Source organism: Pleurodeles waltl, chromosome 1_1, assembly GCF_031143425.1.
Source record: "Pleurodeles waltl isolate 20211129_DDA chromosome 1_1, aPleWal1.hap1.20221129, whole genome shotgun sequence".
In the NCBI taxonomy this organism is placed as follows: domain Eukaryota; kingdom Metazoa; phylum Chordata; class Amphibia; order Caudata; family Salamandridae; genus Pleurodeles; species Pleurodeles waltl.
Genome location: NC_090436.1, coordinates 413,866,172 through 413,892,098, shown reverse-complemented (window position 1 = coordinate 413,892,098; position 25,927 = coordinate 413,866,172). Strand labels below are relative to the sequence as shown.

Genomic DNA, 25,927 nt, shown 5'->3' with positions numbered 1-25,927 from the left:
GCATACTCATTCATGCTGAAATTGCGCAAAACTGACAAAGTAAAAGTCACATTATTTTCATATGCTCAAGGATCATTGTGCTAGCTCCGTCTGACGCCCATTTATTTTCATGGAAATGGAGGCTGTCTGCCCCTTGAAAGATAGTCACATATCGGCCGACTGGATGCGAGGCTCGTCCTCAAGGATTTTTTCTTTTCAATCCAGATCTTTTAAGGTCACTAGGAATACCTCAAGTCCCAGTGAACAGACAGTACGCAGCAGTTTAGTTACCTCTCATCTGACCTTCTCTGAGGTTTTCCATGCAGTGATCACCTATTAGACAACTAAAGGCGTTTGCCTTATCATTTACCCAAAGAGCATCCTTCTGATACACTGGTGTACAGTGAAACTAGCTCAGCACCTCAACGCAACTCTCTTCTTCACAACCTCAGATTCCTAATGAACTCCAAGAAGTGTCTGTGCATTCTAGATTAGGATATGAACCACCGTGGTTTCATGGTGAATACACTTTTGCACCCTCTAATTTCAGCGGACCAAGACTGCTCTCATCAGGCTTGAGTGGAAAGTAGCTATTCTGCAAGACTATAGTCTCTTGGCTGCCCATTCACTATCAAAAAGGTGTTTGTGACTTGGATTAGTGTCACCTCGACAAAGAATGTAAGAACATATTACGATGGTGGTTCGAAAATATGAAACCATTAAAAGGTAGAACAACTTTTTGGAACCACTACTGATATCATCATGGAGCCCAATACAAGCAGGTGATTGTTGGGTGCCAACACAGAAGGCAAACCTACAGGCTACTGATGGTGCTCTCTATATCACCAAGAAGGAGACCCAAGGTTCCATCTTCTTTAGGATGTTTTTGCATTGGGTATGTAAAGAAGTTTGGCGGCCCCTAATGACAGAGTTCTCAAAAAGACCTCTCGGACCCCTGCTTGAAGGGCATCTTGGTTCAGGCTTCTGGAGTAGTACAGCAAACGGATGGTAGGTCCGCCCTTTCAGCCCCCCTAAAGATAGGTCTCTTTGCACCCTGCATGTACAGGCAACGCCTGAAATTCCTCAGCTGACGTTTGAAACAGGCACTTGTACAATCAATGCTCTTCTTTTCTTTATGAATACATTTCTCTTAAATGAAATGCACATTTAAATATAAGTATCAGAACAGAGGTTACTTAGCAGGTTATCCCGAGCAACCCCTCCTTCATTTATTTCTTTTATGATTAATCATAAATAACATATTTCTAGCATAACCATTTAGACATAAGAAACAGATTATGTCGGGGGGAATAGGGACCAGGTAGCAAAATGCAGGGTTTTCTATCTAGAAATGATTCTAGCAATGTAAACTCAACCAACCGCTGCACACTGTAGCATTTGGAAGTATAGTATGGGGCATATTATGAAGAACCCACAAAAACTAAGGGCAGACTTTCAAGTTCTTTTCTTCCTAGTCTCAAGGAAGAATGTATGTACTGCCTCCTTATGAGTATACGAATGGCCGCTTCCTCTAGTGAAGGAAAGCCTGAATTATAAATACTTTCTTTCTATGCTAAGCCCCCACATCACAAGGGCCAGATTTAATACAATGGGATTTGCAAAAAGGGGTCGCGAATGGCACATCAAAGTTTGGCTTCCCCATTCTGATTCTGTGACCAGACCTATGTACTAATCGTTTTTTTTGCAAAAGAGGGAATTGCAGGAGGCCGCCGTCAACCTGCCTAATAGTTATTAGGCAGGTCACAATTGTCGATTCACTGCCATTGGCTGTAATCACAGGGATGGCGACCTGCAAGGGACAGTGGACCACAAAGCCCTCTGATTACATTTCCAAAAGCAAACCTTTTTTAAGCACCTAAATTTCCTTAAAGTTCATCAAAGTAGCCAAGAAACATTCTCTAAGCAGCACCGAAATCACAAACAACCAATACATTGAATATGCATGTATAAAGCATAAAAACAGATGCCAACAGTAGAGTTTTACATACAAAATAGATACAGGCAAAATATTGACACACATTTGACCACAAAACTATCAAAGCTGAGTTTTCTTCCATACATTTTAGAGTCCTCATGGGGTGTCTTAAATGGACTGCATTAATCTTTCCTTGCTAATCATTCAGGAAATAACCAAACCAACTATCAGCTGGTTCCTATCCGCTTTCAGTTGCCCATTCTCTGAGCGGTCAACTCAAATAAGTCCAGGAGCATCAACAGCATCGGGTCAACTTCATCTACATTGTTAAGATGTCTAAATGGCCAGCTGCCACCAGTTTCTGGCACAAAATCCTCATGGCACATTTCTTAAGATGTAACATTCCTCTAAATGTTATTGCAACTAGACAGTGGCAGATGTTTCTAGACTTTTCAGAAAAAACGAGGTATTGGAAATTGGATGACAATTTGTACTGCCTTATCGGTCGAAAAATAGATCTTAATCAAAGGTGTAACACAGACCATCTTCAATTCTTTCAGAATTACTTTACTGCTGAAAAAAACATTTACTTAACTCTGTAATGAATACAACTAAATCCACATATCATTCTCTAACTGCACCGCAGTATCTAGAAATGCCATGTATAAAGTAGATTCATGTTTCTATAGTGGAAATCTTTTTCCAGAAAGAGGAGTATGCTGAAGGATAAGAGGACAAACCTGACTTCTCCCCTCTAAAAGTGGCATGTTCCATCAGACCACCACTAATAATGATGTTGGATTGTCTGAGTTTGACAACATGATCCATTAAATACCTCTAGATTGTTTTATTTCCTCTAATCTGCTCTAGGGTGGTAATTTAGCAGCAGGGTCTGCAATCATTTTCTATCGTCTTTCTAAAATTACTAGTATATCAGGCCCCTGATCTTTTCGCTTTAATAATTCTTTTCTTGTTTATGTACCAGTGAAAAAAAACAATAGTTGATATTTGACAATCATCATGCTGCATATGTATTAATGTATATGGTATTTCTACAGTGCAAACCTAGCCAAAAGGCAGCAGAGCGCTGAGCATGGTCAAAGGCAGTCGCAGCTCGCAGGTGAAACTGGAGGTGGGGCAGCGCGTGGGCGGGTGATGGGGGGAATTAATATACAAATAAAAAATAATTACACTTACCTCCACCGTTGCCACGACGCACTGCTCCTCTCCCTCGACGTCACTGCAGGAACAGGCTCCCAGCCTGCCCTAATCCTGACGCTGCTTAGAGCAGCATCAGGATTGGTTGGGAGCACCCAGCCAGGGAGCTTCCAGGCAGACTGGGAGCCTGTGCAGGCTCTCTCCAGAGATGGCCTATTGCGGATGTGTATTTGGCCGGCCCAAGATGGCCGGCCAAACACACATGCACTCTGCAGGGAGTGCACAGTGCACTCTCCTCGGCCAGGTCATCCCACAATGCCCGCCACTTTCACAAGGAAAGGATAATAAATGATCTTTCCTTGTGAAAGGATTTGCAGCGGTTGCTGCTGGAGGAAGGGCTTTGTGGGGGGGCATGCTCCTCCACCCTAGCGGAGGAACCGCTACTGGTCAAAGGCAAGCATAAAGTCAACAAGTAACAGGAGAGGAAGCTTGATCATGGATAGTTAATGCATTGTGATTTAGTTTTCTTAAAAAAGGTGCCCTCAACTCTTTCCTAAATTGCTAGTGTCGGAGTGGCCCTGATGGATACTGAAATGCTGTTCCAGATACTGGATGTACAGATGAAAAAGCTCTGCTGTCTTTTTTCTTATTTACACTTCTTAATCTGCAGTCTGATGGTGTCCTCGCTGCGGATGTGCAGAGAACCACCAGAAATAGTGAGCCCGGTGCAGGATGAGGTATACTTTTGCAGTATTACTGCAATCCTATTCACTGCAGGCAATGCCAAAGAGGATATGATAGGGAAGGTATTCTAGGATGCCACTAATTTTGCGGGTTGAATCAAATGGACCTATATGATCAGCTTCAAAACAATTACAGTTGAGTTTGAGTCTCAATTTACGTGTATTGAGCCGACCAGTGCATTGTGTGAATAAGATAAGGAATGACCAGTTAGTCATTGTCGCAAAGTATTTACATGATTATTATAGGTACTCCTGGCTCTGGTCGATGGCGTATGTGAATGAACTGATCGTTAAGCATGGTTTTTATGGACAAGTTTGTATTTTAATATGCAAGTTTTAACGTATCATGAAGTGATGTTTGTACTTGTAATCGTGAATTTGATACGGCCGGATAGGTTGACAACAATAATAAATGAAAATTCCCAGTGAGCCCTTGTAAATGGTGTAGCTGGTTTTGAAGATGGTGCGTGCTGCAAGCTAGACAAGTGGAGTTCCATCGTGAGGAGGGAAATGTGATCATATATCTTCAGGCCCTGCATGAGATGTGCTGCATCTTGAAGGATGCCCCTAAGGGCAGTGTGGAGTCCGGGAAGTAATGAAACCGGGCATTATCACCATCCAGATTTGAGAGTGTGAGGTCTTGAACAGCTCTCACACTCTCACATCTGGAAGAAACAGTTTAACTTTCTTTAGAAGAGAGAGCTGGCACCAGGCCTTTTCTGTTTTGATTTTTTTGGTGGGGGGAGGCAGATCTGTTCCCTGAGGGTGAGGTTGGTGCCCACGTTCAGTCCAAGTGACTTGACATTCAGTGAAAGCTGGAGTTCGAAGCCGTTAAGGATTATGTGATTGAGCTAGGTTTGTACTGTATCTTGTTTGCTGTTCTTGGCAAATAACAGGATTTCTGTCTTGGTTGGGTTGAGTTTCACGTAGGCGCTTGACATCAAGGCCCAGGTGAAGTACAAACAGTGTTTGAGGTATTGGATGTCTGACACAGAGGAAACTTTCAAGAGGAATTATTTTCAATTGGTAAATCTTGATGCTGTTGTCTGTGAATAGAGCACCAAGCAAATCCATGTAAAGGTTGAGTACTGGAAGCCTGGGGGACTCAGCAAGTCATAGAGGTCTTTTATGGCCTGGAGGTGCCCATGTGATCAAACTGATGTTGGTTAGGAAAGTAGCAGAACCAGTTAAGGTCAATGCCAGTGAATCACTTTCAAGACTTGAGGGTATGTATGAGGGTGGGATGGTCAAGTATGTCGAAGGCAGCTGAGAGGTCCAACAATATCAAGAGGTAGGGGTCATCTTCATGTGTGGTCAAGAGGGAATCTTCTAGATGTGCCATGACTGCTGTGTATTAACGTATTGTGAAAATGGCAATAAAATAACCGTTTAGTTTTGAAATATTCACTCTTAAACAACTAGGATTCTGAAGCTCATTGATTGGGCTGGAGCCATTTTTTTAAAAAAGTTGTAAATGTACTGCTGTTTTTTTACGCCTACATTCGGAATAAATGTCTAACTATTTGGGAATTCACAGAGGACTCCAAGAGAACTCATGGAAAAGTATGACATTTGCATGTTTCAGGGATTTGTTTAGAATTTTTTGAGCATTCAAATTTTCTCACATGCGAAAGCATGTTTATCTGCATAACTCGATAGTTTGACCTAAAGAGGGACCTTGACTCTTTTTAGATCCGGGTAGAAGCAGAGCTCCCAGGAGACACAATACGCGCTGTATAGACCAATTGAAAGACGGAAGCACGATAGTCTGAAAGGTGGTACTGGACCCATTTTTTACAGGGGTTACTCAATATAATAACAGAACAGCACGTGAGAGAATCAGACCATTTAGGAAGAATGAAAAGGTACCAATTGTGGGATAAAGAGTTGACACATAGCTCAAATTACTTTCCAAGTGAGACTGAGAAGTAAATGGTGAATAATTTTATTTAGAATTTCAAAACGAGAAAATAGCGAGAATCATCATAATATAGGGCTACCAACTGGAAGTCAAAGAAGTAAGTTCAAATAAGTATTATAAAGTGCTGAATCTATGAAGTCAGCAAAAAAGTAGGCTGCCATATGATAGTGATTCGAAGAATATCTTTAAAAAATCGTAGTCAATGAATGAATCTCTATAGAAAATTGGAAAGTAAGAAGTATGGGAAATCTTAAAGATTAGGAAAAAAATGAGTATAATAGTGAGTAATTGAAGTATTTGGTTATCACTGGGTAAATGATGAATATATAGAATTCTAAAAATAGAAAGGCTGGCACGCAATATAGTTTGTTAAAAAAAAATTGGAACTGTTTTAAGATATTTAATGGATAGAATATTATTTTTCAGAGTTCTTTGAGTATGGTGACAATCATGATATTTTTTAGAAAAGAATGAGAAGTATAGGGATAGGAGTAAAAGATATCTGGTGAATAAAGTATTGCCGTTGTTAAACTCTTAATTTTAGACATTATGAAATTGTAAAGAATGATGTTTGTATATTTTCGGTTAAATTTCGTGAAAGAAAGAATTTGTATACTAATGAACTTGTCCTGAAGAAGGTGGGGTGAACCATCTGAAAAACCACCAAAACGCGGTGTCTACAGTTTTTTAGAGTGTATATGAGAGATAAAGTTTTAAGTGATAGTGTTTTAGAGTGTATATGAGGGAGGAAGTTTTAAGTGTTGATATGAATGACAATGTAATAGATGACTAATTTTAATCATATGTGAAAGGAATATGAAGAAGTACATACTGAAGAGGTTGTATTGTGTATTTATTGAAACAATTTAAAATGACAAAGGAAGGAAAAAGTAAGAACACATTGTGGTCTAATAAGGGTATTTTATTTGAAATAGGGTTTGGATACAGCTAAAAGTTAGTCATCAGTCACCTTTATAGATATGCCAGCAATATCTTTTTAAGTTTATTGGTTTTAGAACAATTCCCAAAGGGATTTTTGTTTGTTTGTTTTTGTATACAGATCCTGATGCTACACACGAAGGAAGGTACAAGACGGAGCCGAACTGTTAAAATACTTTGTGGGTGCTTGGAACAGATCGAGGAGCCATATTTACATTCCGGGGATGGATGGGAGAGTAGGTAAAGATTGATGTAAAGTGCTAGAGGCATTTAATTGCAGCACAACTGAGACAGTGGGTAAGGAAGTGAAGGGGGAAAAGAGATCAGTCCCCCACTGCACGAAGGGACTTACCTCCTGGCTGGTAAATGAGGAAGCTCATATTCCCTGCAATGCAATGCTGAATCTCTCGCAGGGTAGAGGCTGGAGACGATCAAGCCTTGCAGTACTCTATAATCAGGCTGGATATTCCTGGGCTCCGATGATGTGCTCAAAGATGAGGAGCCCTGGTGTGGTGCCCGGGCAATGATCAGAGACCTCTTAGATGCTAATAGAGTGCAAAACAAAACAAACGTAATAATAATAAACAAGTCTCCGATACGGCGCGGTGATACTCTTGCTGAGAGTCGCGTCCATGGGCTGACACGGTGCTCTCAACATGGGCAAGGACAAAACATCCAAAGGAGCTCAATCAAACAAGATCATGCAGTACATTACCAATGGACGTGGACTGGGCACCTTAGAGGGGCAGGACCCCCCAACTCAACCGGGACCCTCGCAGGACACTGCTGACATAATGGAGGCAATCAAGGGGACCAGAGAGGCTCTTGAAAACAAAATGGACACTATGGCAATGGACAAGAATCATCTCCGACTTGACCTCTGTAAAGTGGTGGAGAGGGTTATAAACACGGAGGAAGAGGTAACTATGTTACGAGCCACATGTCAAGAGCTGTGAACAAAGGTATCTGAACTAAATAAAGTGGCCACCCAAACCACAAAGAGACTGGAAGACGCAGAGGGGCCGGTTGCGTTGCAACTACCTCTGACTAGTGAGGTTTCCGGAGCGAGCAGAGGTACGATCCATGGAACTCTTCCTTGAAGACTGGCTCACTACAGCCCTGCAGCCTACGTGCCTCTCTAAATCACTGTGGAGAGAGCTCATAGAGCTCTGGGCCCGGTCCCAAGACCTGGCGCACCACCGCGCACAATCATAGCGTGCCTATTCAACTACAGGGATAGAGATCTAATCCTTCAACATGTGCGGTCCCAAGGCCCCCTAACTATGAGGCTTCACCTATACTTATATTTCTAGATTACACAAGGAAAGTGCAGGTGCTCCAAAGAGATTTCCTGGGGGTCAAAAAGAAGCTGAGAGAGAATAATATCAAATACAGTCTCCTTTTCCCAGCTAAACTAAGGATATAACATGGAAAGACAGTGCATTTCTACGAGACCCCACATCAGGAATTTGACTGGAGAGAAGCTCAAGGCCTCTCGCAAGGGGAGCATTCTTCTGGTTTGAGGGAACCTAGGAGAAGAAAGACACAACAGCCTTCCCGTTCTTCTCAGAATTCTGGAGGCGGGGATCGAGCTCGAACACCAGCTGCCATCAACAAAGTACTGGTGGCATGAGACGGGACACTCTGTACAGAGAATGATATTGACTTGACCCCGAACCTCTTCCTCCCTTTGACTCATCTTTCAGACACCCAAAAAACGGATCGTGTAGCCGACTGTCTGTCTGGGGGTTGCAGGGATTCACATTTACCTGTCTCCTTCTGCATTCAGAGTAATGCTGTAATCTTCCTGTGGTGTGGCAACCTCATCAGGTTCCTGTAGCCTCCTACCAATCTTGGGACGTTTCAGTTGGCTGCTTCGTGTGCGAGTGGAAACAGGTGTAATATCATAGTCTGAAAGAAATTAGTTCAATACAATATCAAATTTTATAGAAGGTGTGAACATATTATGTTAAATTGGGTCACTGGTCCATATGCATGAGTGGAATCTGCAGTAAAAATTAAAAACACATAAATATACATCCAAGAAATCCAGGAAACAGTTCTTAGCACTTACAGTTCTACACCATGACAGAAAAGGTGGCCATTTCTTCCATAACAACAGAGAGATATCAGTTGTATTTAATTCACACCAAATCAATTAAATCTTGCCTGGTTTTTGACTGTTTTTGAATGGTAATTTGGGGCACACTGAGATGCCTTGAGTAGTCTGAGCTGGATGTCCCTTAGGCAGCCAAGGTTGGCTATCACTGAAGCAGTCCAGCCAGAAATTTCCTCAAGAGGGCTTGCACACTGCGAGCAGGGGTGCCTGTGAAGGGCCAGTTTTTATTTTCATGACAAATGAGAGCGAGGAGCGGTAATAGAGAATATATACATCTAAACACAGATTTTAAATTCTATCTTTATCTTTAGAAACGTTAATGAGAAATGGGAGTACCCACAGAGAAGAAGTCTAGAACCCTTACGGGAGCAGCCAAAAGCATATAATGCAGTCCTGCCTGTAGGTACCTGGGAATCTGTATCACCTTAATCACCCCAATCTTCCTCCTCTGAGTTGGCACAAAGGCATCCACACAGTCAGCAGTCTTTTTAATCCTCTTTGTGAAACCTCTAGCAGAGCTTATCTACTCATTTGATTACCTGGGTGATGATACACAAGTCTTCCTCAAGATCATGTAGCACCTTCAACGTTAATCAGGTGGCCAAACACTTAACATGGATAAGATGGAAGTTGTATAAGTTGATTTTTATGACAAGCTTTTTTTGGAGTGAAGTGGTGGACTCCTCCCCATGTTCAGTGAACCTGTATTAGGAATCTGGTATTGTAATTTGATTCTGCTCTATCTGTTATCTCAATTATAAATGCAGTGGAAGTGTCTTTGAAAGAGTGGAACTACATGGTATAATTTCACGCTGTGGCAAATTGCTGAGTACTCCATGATATAACAAGACTGAGGCATGGTACGTTGTTGAATGTACAGCTCATGAGATTACTGCAGACCCTCAATTATGTTGTAGAATGTATACAAAGGTGTTTAGTAGATGAGCAGTATTTGCCCAGCTTCAGGGCTTAGCTACTCTAGAGAATTCTATAAAAAATTTAAAATTGGCTTTAGTGACAGGAGGAAGTGCTCACTGAGTGAGAGGATTGTATGTAGTTTATATGCGTCCTCCACAGAGGCTGAGCTGTTAAGCATATCAGACGGTGTACTAGATTCTAAACAGGAATGATCTATCAAATGCACACCACTGACAGAGAACACCACCACATTAATTGAACGTCTGCACTTCAAGCTGCAAATCTCATAAAACTTCACCCTGAACGGAACCCTCACCTACTTAACACCCAGACCACATGTCACCTTTACCAACCTCATCACCAACATCACTGCACTCACCATCAACTCCAGAGTTTACAAAATCCTCTGTGACTTCAACTTTTACCTGGAAGACCAAAACATCCCCTGCTCCACAGCACTCCTTGAAAGCCTGAAAAACACTGGACTCACCCAGCTTGCCCCAGAAACAATACACAAGTAAGGACAAACACTGGACCCCATCTTCACCACAAGCGAAAACATAAAATACAGCTCCACAACACCGCTCAGATGGACCAACCACTCCATCATTTACTTCCAAATCAACACACCTCAAGTCAACACCCCTACCAAGTTCAGCATTTCAAACCAAAGCTGGGGACAAATATTACAGAAGCATACTGGTTCAGCACTCTCTGCACGGATCAAACTAGCCCACAGATAACCTCGACAAGGACATCAACAACTTCAACAACTGGATCAAGAACTGCAAGGACTATCTTGCACCCATCAAACCCAATAAGCATAGTAGATCATACAAGCAGGCCATCTGGTACACAGAAGACATCTGAGACATAAAACAACACTGTAAACAGCTAGAAAGTAAATGGAGAGCCAGCCACAACACCATCGACTGAACTACCTACAAGACTGCACTTATACCCTATCACCAGCAAATAGGAGACACCACGAAAAAAACACTAGTTCACCTTACCCCACGCCATGTCACCAACATCGCTGCCTCCCAGTAACTCTGTGACAACCTCTTCAACTTCTTTCACAGCAAAATCGCAAACATCTTCAGCAACTTTGTATACTAAGCCAACCTCAGAGAACTCCTTGCTAACCTACCAACCACCAACCAAGAACGCCACCTGACCGGATGGACAACCCTCACCAGAGATGACAAAGTGGCAATCATGTGGACCATCCACTCAGGGGCCCCAACTGACCAATGTCCCCACCACATCTACAACCTGGGAACATCACCAATCAGCATCATCCTGACCCACTTCATCAACACCTCCATCACATCTGCCACTTTCCTGGATGAACAGAAACTTGCAGAACTCAACGCCCTCCTCAAGAAGCCAACAGTCGCCCCAAATCAACTGAGCAATGTCCGACCCATCTCCCTGCTTCCCTATCCAGTCAAAGTGATTGAGAAGGCCATCAACAACCAACTCACAACCCACCTCAAACTTCACCATCTTTTAGACAACACTCAATAAGGATTCAGAAAGAATATCAGCACCAAAAGAGCACTTTTTGCAGCCACTGATGACATTCGAATCATCTTGGACAGGGGAGAAGCAGCAGGCTCCACCCTGCTCGACCTCTCGGCGACCCTTAATTCTGTCTCCCACAACATCCTCATCAAAAGACTTCACAAGACTGGCATACAAGCATCCACTCTCAAATGGATCTGCACCTTCCTCAGAAATTGATATAGGGAGTCCCTCAGGGATTGTCCCTCAGCCCCACCCTTTTCAATATATACACAACACCACTCGCCTACATCATCTCATCACAAGAGATCACTGTTATAGCCTATGCCGATGACACCCAACTCATCCTCTCCCTGACAAACAAAACAACTATCACCAGCACCAACTTCACCAAATGCATGACCATGGTACCAGACTGGATGCAAACCAACTGTCTGCAGCTTAAATCCGACAAGACAGAAGTAGTGGTTTCAGCAACAAGACCTCCCTACGGGACTCCTAGACGACAAGCTCAACATAACAGCTCAAGTCAACGCAGTGTGCAGCTTCTGCTTCCATATCCTATGTATGCTGCAAAAAAAACTTCAAATGTGTGCCTCAGAACACCAGACAGACCATCCCATAAGCACTCATCACCAGCTGGCTGGACTCTGGCAACACTCTCTAGGCCGGAATCTGCAAACAACTCCTACACAGAATCCAGACCATCCAGAACACTGATGCAAGACTCATACTCGATTTGTGTCTACTCTCAAATATGACTAGTAGGATAAACTTAGGAAATTCTGCTAACTGAAAGAGCACATTTAGCCCTGAACCTAGAAATGTAAGTGGGGTCAATAATATTGTAACAACCCTTTGAGTTTTGTAGAAGGGACTAGCACCCCCTGTTATGGGTCCCATTACAATGGTTAGACAAAATATTTTCTCCACAAGGTAGGATATGCCCACAGAATATCAGACCATAGATTCCCACCTTTGTACATGCAAGGCAAACAAACCCCACATTGGTCCACAATTTTTTTCCATCAACCCTTAACTGATTACATATGAAGAGGGTTACACTTAAAGACACGGAAAAGAAGGAGGACCACACTAACACACATAAGAGACTCAGTAGTGTGTATACTAAGCAGCAGGTCACCCTGCATTGATGGATGGAAAAGTAAATGTAAGTCTGTGCATGGCAGTCGCCTTGTATGAGGATTTGTAGCAAAGAAAACTAAAATGCCGGTACATGTGATCTTCACCATGTGTCATGGTTTAATCAGTAGAACTTAACACCGACTGGGCCACCTGAAATTGTTCCCAAAAGTACATGAAGAGAAACATTGTGTTTTATCTTTGTTGGACACTAATGAGTAGTCTGTAAAAGAGCAAAGATGGAGACTGTCCCTGGTCTAAGTCATCAAAGAAGAGGAAAGGCACTAATTCCTGGACGTTCATCATTATCTAAAACAGCAAATCTATAAACTGCACGTATAAATATACACTCTTCTGCTTGTCTTTTTTTAGGTTAATTCCTTTACCACTTTTCTCCAGAAGGAAACCAATTAATTTTCAAGATCAAAGAGTATTCTCCATTACCTGAGGCACAGCATTACAAGGGGTTCCACCTATTTTTAACAACTAAAAGTACTCGCAGATCCTTCGTTGTTGTGTCACTTCTTACACAGGAAAAAGTTTCAAGATTATGACAGTACCTTGCAACTAGGATACCTGTAAATCTAATTAGATGACCCACTTATATATGAATGACACTCAGATCTTTACGTAGCACCCCAGAGTTGTGCCACATTTTACTGGTGCTCCAAGAGTTACTCTAACTAGGCATTATATCATCTGGTCTCTTTCTTTCCATCATCTTGGCCCTAGATTATTCATCAATTACTTTAACAATATGCTATTGTCCAATCATTCAATCTAGCTAAATAAATATTTTCTGTCCCACATTTTAAAAGAAAGAAACAGTGGCCAGGACATTATGGTGCTTGCCTAATACATACTGAACAGAATACCAGTCAACATTTTAATTTCCGTCATAGGGGTGTAATATTAGAGACAAGAATGTCCATATACATAGAAATGCTCAGATTTCTAGAAAACAGTCAAGCAGACATTTCTGGTCAAGGGTCAGGAATAATTGTTTTCAAGGTGTGGAGAGGAAATATACAATTTTGCTAAATGTATAAGGATAGTTGTGATAGCCTGTTCTACAGGCATAGACACCCCCTCACAAAGTAAGGAATGGGATAAAGAAGAGGGACAGAATATCAAAATTCTACTTTCATCACTGAAAAGAAAAGTGTTTCCAGGTGAACTAATGGTGTGTCTTGCCAGTAAGTGGGCCAAAGGCTCTAGAAAAGAAGTAACAATTTACCTGTCTGTCTCAAAACCATGACTGGCTATTGTCTACTCACTGACATGGTAAATAATCATCATCTTAACACAATATATGTGTCCATAACTGCTGATCCACACACAGGATTGAGCGACAAAGAATACTCTCTTACTAATAAAATGTGAACTCAGTGTGTCAATCTTCATTGGAGTGCACTGTGGATGGAACCTGCATTAGAACAACCAGTCTGCAACTCTGCGAGAAACACAAATAAGGGTAGAGAAGTGATTAATGGTTAAGTTGTAACCATGAGACCAGGGTTCTGATTTCAGCTTTGGCACCTGACCAGAAACTCTGTGATTTTAGACAACTTGTTTTTATCCCTGCGTCATTTTAATCTTTTTTTTATGGAACTATGCAGAAGCACATACACGCACACCCACATACAGACACACACAAACACACACACAGATGCACTGTGATATTTAGCACTTTCCCGGTTGTATGTTATAACACCTTCTCCCTATCATGTCCTAGTTTCTCTAGTGTGGTTTCTACTAGATCTCCACAAGCTAGAAACAGCTTTTAGGTTTGACATGGTGGATTTGGCTTCAGTAAAATAGGGCAAGTCCATATCAAATGTGAATCCAGATTCAGCCGGTAACTTCTCTTACGGGCCGGCCAAGAATAACCGGCCCTGTTGTAATGAGGGCCTTAGATGTAACATATGTCTTGCTGACTTCTCACTCAAAGTGAGATGTAATTTTGTGACTTGAATGTTTACAAAAAAATAAGGTATTTGTTACTTGAAATGAATATCCTATGAATGTTGGCAGCCCAAAATACTCTGCAGAATTGCCGTATCCCATCTACTGAACATGAGTTCTGCTAAATATGAGTTATCTAACTTTGAATTTTGACAACTCTTTTTATTAATTTTTCAACAACTTTGACTAATCTGAACATCTTATTCAGCATACACCGTAAAAAATTGCATTTTCATTTTCACTGAATTCAGGAAAGAATAACGGGGAACAGCTTAAACTTTGTTTTATTTGGGACAATGTTAAAATAAACAAAGTAATCTGTGCATTTGTCTTGTGCTGGCAATTAACAAAGCCGCCTGAAACTATGGACTGGTTTAAGAATAAAAACAAGGTCTTGCTGATGCGAATAAAGGTAGAAAACCTTACCTTCTGGAATATTTGCTCGTGTCTCTGCTGCATTTAGTTCTCTACTTGTGTCAACCTGAATAAGAAAACGACCATTTTAAGTAACACTATACATATGTTCCACAATTCTTCAAGGAAAGATCTCATGCTATTATACCGAATTCAGAAATCTACAAGGCTTGTGTTAGCACAACAATATGTATTACAATGTAGTCATGCCTCACAACAAGCAATGCATAAATCTATTTGTGCCAACACAGAACCTGGTGTGGTGCAGGAATGCTTATGGACTGCACACGGCACTGCACAATTCGGCCAGGACAGAACATATTAATTAAGAATTATCATCACTTAAGCTTATACGAGAAATGTACCTCTTGCAGTGATTCAAATTCAGGTATAATACTGGTTTAACTGTGCTTCACATTCAATGTACATCACAAATAGTAATAATAATAAATAGTTACTTGGCGCATATTATTGCAGTGGAAATTAAAATCGCGGCTATTCTACAGACATTTCAAATCTAAAGCGAAGTTCTTTTTTGCCTATACATGACACTCACAAAGGCTTGAGTGGGTTTGTGAATGGTAAGAAAAAGTTGAAAGTTTAATGTGTTTTGGGTGGAGCACGCTTTGGGTTAGACCTGCCGCAGTATCTGGATGATTTGTATGTGGGTGATTTGTAAGTCGCAGCAAAGAAAAAAAGCAGACGAAAGCCACTCCAGACAAAAACCTGCGACAAATGGACTTTAAGAAGGACAGCAATTCTCAAATGAATTGCCCCTTGCTGAGTTATATATTTGATTTGTTATTTTATGGTTCTCGTAGAAAGACATGTATGTGACTAACTGGATTCAAATCCAGTAACTCACCGCAATGATGCAGCAACAGTTGATAACAAAAGCATTTACTCACTGCAGTGATGTTCTAAAGGAATTTCAGGCTGATCTGGCAGGGTTCTCAAAGGGCCAGTCAGAGCAGAGCTGTAAACCACAGAGCACAGCTTCTGGAAGAGAGGGAAGGGGATGTAGTGTGGTGGGGTGAGCAGCAGGAGATCAGGTATTTGTTTTCTTTTTTTTTAATATAGACACGAAAGAGAGGACATGCTATGTATGGCTCCTCCGTTACTCCTCTGCCCCTGCATAGTAGCTGAAAGAAGGGACAGATGATTTTGGGCCCCATGCATAACATAAAATTATAGATGCGTAGAAAGTGAATTATGGGGATGAGTTTCACCTTGAGGTGCTACATGGCATTATAGACAACTTGAACTTCTCTTTCGTTGTCTATATGATGCTATTCATAACTAATCAGCGAAAAAAGATCCCCGCAATTTAGTTACCCATTTATAATTCTATATATTTGTTGTTTAGTGTGCAACCCATTTATCAGGCATGTGTATCTGTAATAAATACTGAAACACAACAGATGTACCTCACACACTGACTTAACTGCATTGAGATCAATTTTATTTTTGGTTACATTTAGTTATTTGTTTTTACAACACCAGCCTAGACCAAACAGAATTTGTGCAAAATATTGTGCTCCAGTGAAGACTTCACCTACCTGTTACAAGTTCATGTATTATTTTATGTCCAGTGTTACTCCTAACTTACAAACAAACAGTTTATATAGGGGGAAACCCATAAAACTATACAAATAAAACAGTACAGCATATAAACAATACGGTATTCTCTGTTTCTTCAGTATACACAGCTCTCCTGGTTAGAACAGTCTACTGAGAACGGTAGGGCGGGTTATTATGTGTGTGAACAAAATGTTGGCATCTTTGGAAGGGATATTTTGAGAAGCATGGTTTGGTCAGATGAGCTCTGGAAAATAAAGATTATTTCTGTACAAGCAAGTATGAGATTGTAACCCTAGAGTCTGGTGATGATCGAATGTTTAAAATCAAGGGTCAAAATATTATCTTATAAAAACAGGGAAGTGTAAACACATCAAAACAGGCGCACTCTTAGTCCCATATTTATACTTTTTTAGCGCCGCATTTGCGTCATTTTTTGACGCAAAAGTGACGCAAACTCACAAAATACAATTGTATTTTGTGAGTTTGCGCCGCTTTTGCGTCAAAAAGCGGCACAAATGCGGCGCTAAAAAAGTATAAATATGACTCATTCCCTTCAAAAGCCTAATGGGAACTACTAAAAATCTAAATTTTAAAAGTGCTATAACTGACCTCACTGTCTGCACACCCGTGTTCTTTAGTAGAGGTATAAGCCAGTTTGAAATAAAACTAGCATAATATGGGCAAAAAAAAAGAAAATGCATTTCATTCTCTATGACAGTAAAACAAACAGGGCACTATTGGGAGATAACTAGGCTCAATGATTGTTCAAATAATTCAGAGAAAGAGTTCCATATCTTCTTTTAAGATAGAGAGACCTAATATCCATTATACTGAGGTCAAGAAGCAGTGGTTTTGTCGGTGTACTTAATGGCAGTTTCAGTAATTGTCTGAAGAATCATAACTCACAGCACAATAGGTCAGAGACATCGGAGAATCTGCGCGCCATACGGGATGGCTCTTTCACGTCCAGGGCCAGGTGGATCATATGGCTACTTTTTTACGAGTGAAATGGAGTGTACACCCAGATTACCGAGAGATGTATAAGAACACTATTGGTGCTAGAGAGCAACCCTGTCGGACCCCCTTCGAGAATGGAACCGGTCTGGTGGTCTCCCTTACTGAAGCCCAAGAAATATTTTCAAGGTTTCTATCAAGAAATCTAATTAAAAAAATATGAATATGACCTTGTTGAATGTAACTGGTGCTCATGTAGAGGTGTGGCTTGGAGCATCAGGATGGCGGTAGCATCTTGAGAGTGCTCTGGATCGCCTGCATCATCCGTAGCCATCCTTGCAACTCTGGAACAACCTTTTCTCCCTCAGTCGGAGTAGCGCGACTCCCGGGGACCTCCCGCTGCACGGGCCACCAACCATCTGCAGCACAATTCTTCCCTGCGCATTTTCATTTGGCAGCCTACAAGCATGGTGGTGACAAACTGGGCCCTCCATCCCATGCACGTTAATTATACATAGGAGATACTGACTACAGAGGTTGGTGCAGTGATAGATCTCGGGCCTGGACTGGCCTGAATTTGCCCTGTTGTTTGACTTCGACTGGGGCCGTGGTCTGTTGACGCGGTGGGAAGGAGGGCACCCAGACCAGGCTTCGCCTATCGTACAGAACTGCTGTGCTTCTCAGAGGGGCGTGCATTTCAGCTGGACCCCTCCACACAGTGACCATTGCCGAAGTGACGATCACCCATGTTGCAGGTGAGCTGCTGATGTTTGTTTGCAGTGTTGCGCACTACTTCAGGGCCCGATGCCCTCCTTTGAAACCAGGCGGTCGCACCAGTTATTGGGACGGTAGGGGCCCTGTGACCTGATTTGTGCCCAGAGACTTTATGGCGGCAATAGGGCTTTGTGAGCCGCATTTGATCTCACAGCGGTCCCAGACTCTGCTCACTGCCCGGTTGGCTCTGCAGTGAATTTGTGCACTATTTTGCGGCCCGTGTTCCTGCTCGGCCCATCTTCCCTTCAATGACTCGCCCATACTGCAACCGCCCCCACTAACTGCTCCCAGTTCGTGCTGGGAGAATGGAGTGTTTGAGCGTGAGGCTCTGTGGGGCACTTCTTTAGAACCCACCAGTAGCACCAACAAGTTGTGGGTGTAACTGCCACCTAGTCCATCAATGCACTGTCTGCATTTGCTGTGTCTTCCTGTGCTGACCCCCTTCACTGTCCCGGTCCCCAGGCCCTTCCCCCCCGATTGTGTGGTGAATCTGGGGATGGGGGCCTTGAGACATGCCTAAGGACCTTATATCCCATGCTTGATGGTCATCTTTTGAATGAAGCGGGCACATAAAAAGTTGAACTGAATACTGTCCTGAGATCTGCCTGCTGTCCAGTGGGAGTGGGTCCCTGAAAATGTCTAGAGACCTGACTTGCTCACTTACTTGCTCCTGCTCCATCCAAGATGGGCATATTGCCTCCTACTGACACACCAACTACCTAGCCCGATACCAAATCTCTATCAGAGGAGATGTCCACTTCTGGGGCCTACCTGCTTGTGCTGCGATACGTTTTTCTTGGCAAGGATTCTGTTTTCCTCCCTTAATCTTGCAGCATCGCAAAGCCTTAGGCTAATCATGGCCTGTTAAATGTCCTCCACGACCCATATGGACCAGTACACTACAACCCAGGGACAGTCTGGAGACGCTACTGCCGACGAACCCGCTCCACCTGAGGGCCATCTTGCCACCATTCTTCAAGCAATCCATGCCTCCCAAACCTCTGTCAAATCGAAGTTCAGTGAGGAGCTTGTGGACATGGCTCTCATGCGCCAGGACCTCTGAAATGCAATAGCTAGAATCATCGAAACTGAGATCCGTCTGTCCACAGTGGAAGATAACGTAATGGCTTTGAAGCAACAGGTCTCTCGACTCCTTTCTCGTATGTCCGAGCTTCATCGTCATGCTGAGGATGCGGAAAACTGCTCCTGATGCAATAACCTGAGCTTTGTGGGGAGTTCAGAGGGCATGGAGCCTCCCCAAGTGGTGGAATTTCTGGAGGCGTGGATCAAGTCCTGGATGCCCACGGACCAACTCTCCCCGTGGTTTGCGGTTGAACAAGCACATACAGCACTAATACCAAGGTCACCACATGGAGCCCCACACTGCCAACTGATAGCTCACATCCTCAACTTTAAAGACAGGGATGCAGTCCTGTGGGTGGGTCGATCTCAAAACAGAATTGTGCTGTGACAACATCAAAATGCTAATTTTCACAGACTAGACCAAGGAGGTGCAGCAGGAGCACTGCTCCTATAAAGCAGTCAGGCATAACCTCTGAGCACAGAACCTTCCTCACAGTCTGCTGTTCCCTGCCCACCTACGAATGACCTTCGACAACAAGACTCACTTTTTCGACGACCCGGAAATGGCTCGGACATGGCTAACGGGAAAACGACTTCTCGGGCAAGGGTTCACCTCAGATTGAACAACAATGACTGCCTCCCCAAGCTGAAGTGAAATTGCACCCGCTCCCACCAGGTGCAGAGCGCAAAGAGGGCAGACTCACAATCCCCAGATGTTGTGGAGCCGTTGCACCTGGTTGCCCCATCTCCTCATCTCCAATCAAAGTGAGTGCCCACCAACCTCGGGTGCACTCTCATCAGAAGTGAAAGGGTACCTGTTGCAGAGCCCGACCATTTGAACTGACAAGAGTCTGAACCTTTGGTAACATTTGTCCACTGTTGCTGTTTAATTGATACTTACTTTATTCCCAAGAGTTGCTCATGATCCTAAAGAATGTGGTGGGGGTCCACCACTGCAGTCTCACTTACAAGTTGTGTTTTACTTTAGTTTTTGTGTTGAGGGCGACAGATGGTTCTGGGAAGGAATCTTGGGGTGGGCGGAAGGTTGAGGGGTTAGGAAAGAGAAACGTTTTGTTATTTTTGCTGGTTTATGTTGATGTTTTTGATTTGCACCACACTTCATACTCCATCTACATGGTGTTTCTTTCATCTCCACAATCACAGCCTGTTTTGGAACGCCAAAGGTACATCTGAGTCTTTCCTTTGGGATACATCCGTGGTTCCAGAAAAGTGGCGATTTTGGTGCGCAGCTCACTTCCCCTGACAATCAATCAGTGGTTTGGTTCGTTTAAAATGGTATGCTTTAACTGACCTTTTCACCTAAGTATAACGTCCCCTTAGCCTTTGGCGCAAGATAAGTGATGAGTTTTGACCCATGTAGTTATAATCTATAGCAGTCATTCATATCCAAAGAATTCTGGGAAATGTAGTTAGATTTCTGGAAAGATATTTTTATTTTTAATTAAAAATGGTTAATCATAACCTCTTCTTCGCATTTAGGTGGCTAATTGTTTTTAAATATATCCTAAGTGGTTATTTTTTACTTTCTTGAATGATGAGGTTATTGAGTCGCCTTTGCCAAGGTTACTGATTCCGTGGGAGCTCACTTTTAGTTTTATCGTCATGCAATTTTTTTTTCTACAATTGATATTTCCTTAATTACCTTTAATTATGTCCATTTTATGCTAATTAAAGATGTGCTTGTAATTCTTATCTGCTTTCAATCCAAAAAGAAATCAGTTGAGACAAATAAGACAAAAGGGAAACTTCACTGAGGAATCAAAGGTGTATGTTCCAGAGGTTGCTTCAGCGTCAGCTAAGCCAGATTGGCCTGTACCTTGATGCAGGGAACTGCTATCATACACAATATGCAATGTCTTCGCAGATGACACCATCAATGCATACAAACTACACGTACGCACAGCAACACACCTTCTTCTCCAGGGTAGCTGAAAGATGATCCCAGTCTATAGGTGAGTGAGAGGATTTCACAAGAGGGGCTGGTAGGCCCTCTCTAAAGGGCACAGGTAAAAAGGCACCACCAGCCACCAGACTGTCTGTTGAATGGTGATGGTGCAGCAGCAACCCCCTACTCTGAGTGGCAGAACCTTTGTGTGAGTATCCAATCCAATAAAGGCTACATTCCTCAGTAGGCACTCAGATATCAAGCCAACGGAGATAGCTACAGGGCCAACCCAAAAAATGTCAACAGAAGGGTGGTACAGCCTATTGCTATATGAAGAAGTTCGACCCCACACTACTGACCATGATACTGACAATATTGAAAATACTGGAAATAATTATCTTCTGCATTGCATAACACAACACTTAAATAAATAAAATATATATGCCTGTACCAGAAGAAACAGTGCCTTTTCACTCTGGCAGTTTGGCTCATCTTGTGTAGTTGGTATGAGCACACTGGAAAAATGTTCAAGCCTTTGCATATTCACAAAAAACAGGACCTCTCCATCTTCTATCTCAAAAACATTTGCGCAAGAAATGGAACCCTCAATTGAGCTAGTTGAAAAATCAGCATTCATGTGGGTTTCTGCAACACATAGCTCACAGGAGACTGAGGCCCCGACTGCGGTCAGCCTGAAGAGTAGTTTATTCATCACACCTTACTTATTATGAAACTGCAGGGATCGGGATTTATTGGCTGCTATAAACAACACTCAAATACAATTACAGCCTCAAAATGGGGCGTAACGTGGATTTTGTTGCTTATTCACATATCCAGATATTGGTTTGCATTTTTATTTTTGCCAAATTTCGTGATGTTTTGCCAGTTGAAATGTATGTGGGATTGTATTACTTATTGCCAACTTAAAATTGGGATATGAATTATAACGTATCACAATTTCTCGGGTTGACCTTGACTGGGGCCATTGTCAGCGGAGATAATGCAAATTGACAAAATATAGGAAACAGGAAGCTGAAACCTCAGAACGGATAAAAAATAATAAAGACTGGAATAATTTACATTCAAATTGAGAAGTGTGGACATTTAAGCTTCTGGGTCGAAATTAAGTCAAGCTTCTTAGGGTTTTTATCGTCATGTGTATCAGCAAGTTGTCCATACTTTTACCCAGATTAAAAATACCAACACAATCATCTAGCACTGTAATACTAATATCTTACATAATTAAAACTGTAGATTCAGCATATACCTTGATTTGTTCAGTGTTGTCCTTGTGCGGGGAGCTGGTGTTTTGTTCACTTCCAGACTCGGGCTCTGTTGAAGATTTTTGAGAGGAATCTTCGGGTTCGGTTGAAGATTTTTGAGAGGAATCTTCGGGTTCGGTTGAAGATTTTTGAGAGGAATCTTCTGTGACGGCGGGGGTGTTTTCACTTGGAGAAGCTCCTGCTCTTAGTAAAACAAACAAAACTGAATGGAAAATATCCAGCCAACAATATGACTCCACTGGGGATGTGTCAGTTATGTCATGGATGGTGCAATGGGAATGTACACATGGGCTCACTTGAGGTGTCACAAGTGATGTGAAATGTACCGGCGTCTGTGGTGCACTGGATGGGCAACTCATGCTCCATTAGAGCATTGATACACGGATTTATCCTTCCGTTGAAATTAGCTGGGGATTCACCTATTCCACTACTACTGTAAAAGCACAAGGTAAAAATGACCCCAGTTTTAAGTCCTACTCTTTATGAGGCTTTTACATGATGTATATTGATGGTCAAGAATGTTCTAGCTAAAATCAAGTAGTTCTTTAAATACTATAAGTGTTGTTTTATAATGTACACTTACCATTAGACTCTTGTACTGACTTTGGTTTTACAGTAACACACTTTTGTATTATATCAATTTCATTTTTTTAAATAATTGTTCCAAAATTAATATGTACGTGCCTAAAGCTCTGTCACAAATAATAATCAATAACGCACAGCAGCAGAGAAGGACACCAAGACGTTATACAGTCTTCAGTGACAGGAAAGAAGCCAGTTACAGGCATGATGGCCATTAGACTAACTATCACTGCTGAATGCAGATTCACAATAGTTTGTGCATGCTAACATTAATACAGATTGTCATAACACTAAATCCTAATGGGGCATTTCTATTTTCTGTTATTACATATTGAACAGTATGCTAAGTAAATCAGCTGCCTGGGGTTACGACCCTCTCAAAGCTTACCGTTCACCGCACAGTGGGCAGCATTTGTGAGCAATAAGGTTTACCTGTGAGTTTGCCATGCTACTGGAGCACACTGGTCTGCAACTCAACACACAGAAATCTTATTTACATAGGTACTGGATATGATATAGATTTATGGTGAGCACTTTTTGTGGTTTTGCTCATAATCCAATGGCTTTCTTGCCCATTTCAGTTTCCTGCTCATGATTCAATTGCTTTCCTTTCTAATCTTGAGCTTGCCAGGGATGAGTTGTAGCCTCCGACTGCTGATCTTAGGACCTTGAATTACAGTGCACAAAGGATTATTTTCTCTTCTTCTCTCGGTCACTTCCTGCTCCTTTGCACACCCGTATCTTTAATACTAATTATTAACGTCCCTATGAGCACCCACTTGCTCCCGCCAACCACCTAGTGCTCTGACCACCGCTCCCCAATGTACTGGCAGGCGTCCATCTGGAAATAGTGTTAAACTATTGTAAGATGTTTTCTTGAGCATGCGACTATACTGAATAATGACTATCTTAAAATGTTTTTTCTAAGATGACCACCCATTAAACCCATATAAAAACCACTACATATGCGCACACATATACAGTACAATATCCATCATGAAATGTTTTGCCTTTGCCAAAGCGTATTTCCTTGTAAATTTGGAGCACACTTTGATGAGAAATTGCCCCCACAAGAATTAATAAATAATAGTGTATGGCTTTGGTAATGAGTGCTTCCTAATGTGAACTGTCCTCCAATGGAGACTTTACCCTTTGGCATACCTGCCATTGGCTACATTAATTTTGGATTCATTTCAAAGCCATTACCAAATCTGCCACTAGATATCTTGATATTTGCTACATTTTACAGCCACCAAGCTATCACATATCATTACGAAGGATATCGTAGTGTTCCCTGACTCGAAAAAAAGAAAACATTCAACAATTTTCTAGACATTCCTACCTACAATGCTGGGAGTTTCCTTTTGTATTCTGCTGGCAATGCGTGTTCTTTGAAACCAGTGGCCGACTCCTTCTACTTCCCAAAGTAGTTCCTGGTCTCCTGGGTACTTCTCTAAGTACTGTTTACAAACTGCAGAAAAAAACGACAAACATTAGTTTTAGAGTTTAACTGGCTATTAACATCCAAAATATTTTTTCTTTCTGGTTTTGTCCATTTGCTCAGAACTCACAGTATTCCTATTTTATCCAGAACCTCACTAACATTCAAGTAATTATTAGTTCACAGCTTATTGGAGATCAGTAATTGGGGTAGTTGGCAGTTTGCAGTAAGGTGGAAATATTCATTGGTCATCCGAAGTGAAAAGAATACTAAACACGTGACAACAAATACAAAGCAAATTGCAAATATTACAGCATCAAGTAAAAGAAACACAAAAAGAACACAGCACACTAAAAATTGAAAGCATACCTTACAATGCTCGGGTAATATATCATGTCAGATAAAAGGAAATACATTAAAAGCATATGGAAGAGGAGCCTCCATTATGTAAGAGGAGTGGTTGCAACACAAGGACAAATCTAAAATATTAGATGATGTAGTAAACGGGGCGAATGAAGGACAAAGCATCTCAAACTGCCCAAACTTTTGAAACAAATATTTTTCGGTCTCTGTTAGCCCTCGTCTACAGATTTCCACCTAATCTCAGAGCCATTATCAAGCTTCCACGTGGGTCTCCGTTCATTACTCTACACCCCATCAAGTCAGCCATATGGATGTTAATTCACTTAACGCTGGGGCTGTTAGGACAGTGACGTCCCACATTCCTTGCGCCAACTTTATCACCCAAACTCCTATTTATGTAGAACAGAGAGCAAGGATTTAAAACGAGAGAAAGCAAACAAGGCAACCTCAGCCCCACCAGAGCCAGGCATATTTATATACCATTGTGAATCCTGGGGTATCCTGTTTATTATTTATTTCTGCAACTCCCTTCACTATCCCCGAGATTGGAGTAGCCAGGGCTGTACCAGGAGGATCATACATTATGTAACCTCATTTGTGGCAGCTGACCCTGCTATTTACGATATAAAATCATTGTTACAAAATGATTTGAGGCCTGATTCGAGTTTGGCGGATGGCTTACTCTCACAAAAGTGACAGATATCCAGTCTGCCTTATTACAAGTGCATTATATTCTATGGCACTTTTAAAATATCTGTCGTGTTTCTGACTGAGGAAACCGTCTGCAAAACTGGTCAGGCCCTTTGAATAGCATTTCTACATTTCCCTTTGAAGTGGTATATATAGATGTACTTGTTTTTATTATGTCAAGCGTAGCAGCGCAAAAATTCTGCTTTTCCGACATGTTGTTATCTATTTGGGGTTTTAAACACGCCCACCTCAAGCCCATCACCATCACTCGTTCATGGGCTTGCCCTTCAAAATTCCTTTGTTATCATTGGTAAATGCTTTACGTTTGCTCCTCCTGGGGGCAGTTTTGTTACCACCTTGGCCATCGACCTTTGTTGCATGGCTAATTGCACTTTTGACGATATGTTTGACTGCAAGCAAACTTATTTTTTCTTTTGTGTGTCTCATGGCATGGCGCTTTGAATCGGCTTGCTTATGTGAAATTGTTTTACTTTTCATTTTCAATTTA

General features: G+C 41.9%; 1 protein-coding gene across 4 annotated transcripts in view; it reads right to left on the bottom strand.

The window, feature by feature from the left end:
• Window positions 1-25,927, bottom strand: part of FAM169A (family with sequence similarity 169 member A) — a 352,302-nt gene that overhangs the window by 91,259 nt on the left and 235,116 nt on the right. For all 4 annotated transcript variants that reach the window (XM_069223847.1, XM_069223831.1, XM_069223821.1 and 1 more), the window contains exons 7-10: window positions 24,268-24,396; window positions 22,328-22,521; window positions 14,775-14,829; window positions 8,446-8,587 (exon numbers count right to left, since the gene is read on the bottom strand). In XM_069223847.1, coding sequence (XP_069079948.1) covers window positions 8,446-8,587; window positions 14,775-14,829; window positions 22,328-22,521; window positions 24,268-24,396 — 520 coding nt within the window. The remainder of the gene's footprint in view (window positions 1-8,445; window positions 8,588-14,774; window positions 14,830-22,327; window positions 22,522-24,267; window positions 24,397-25,927) is intronic.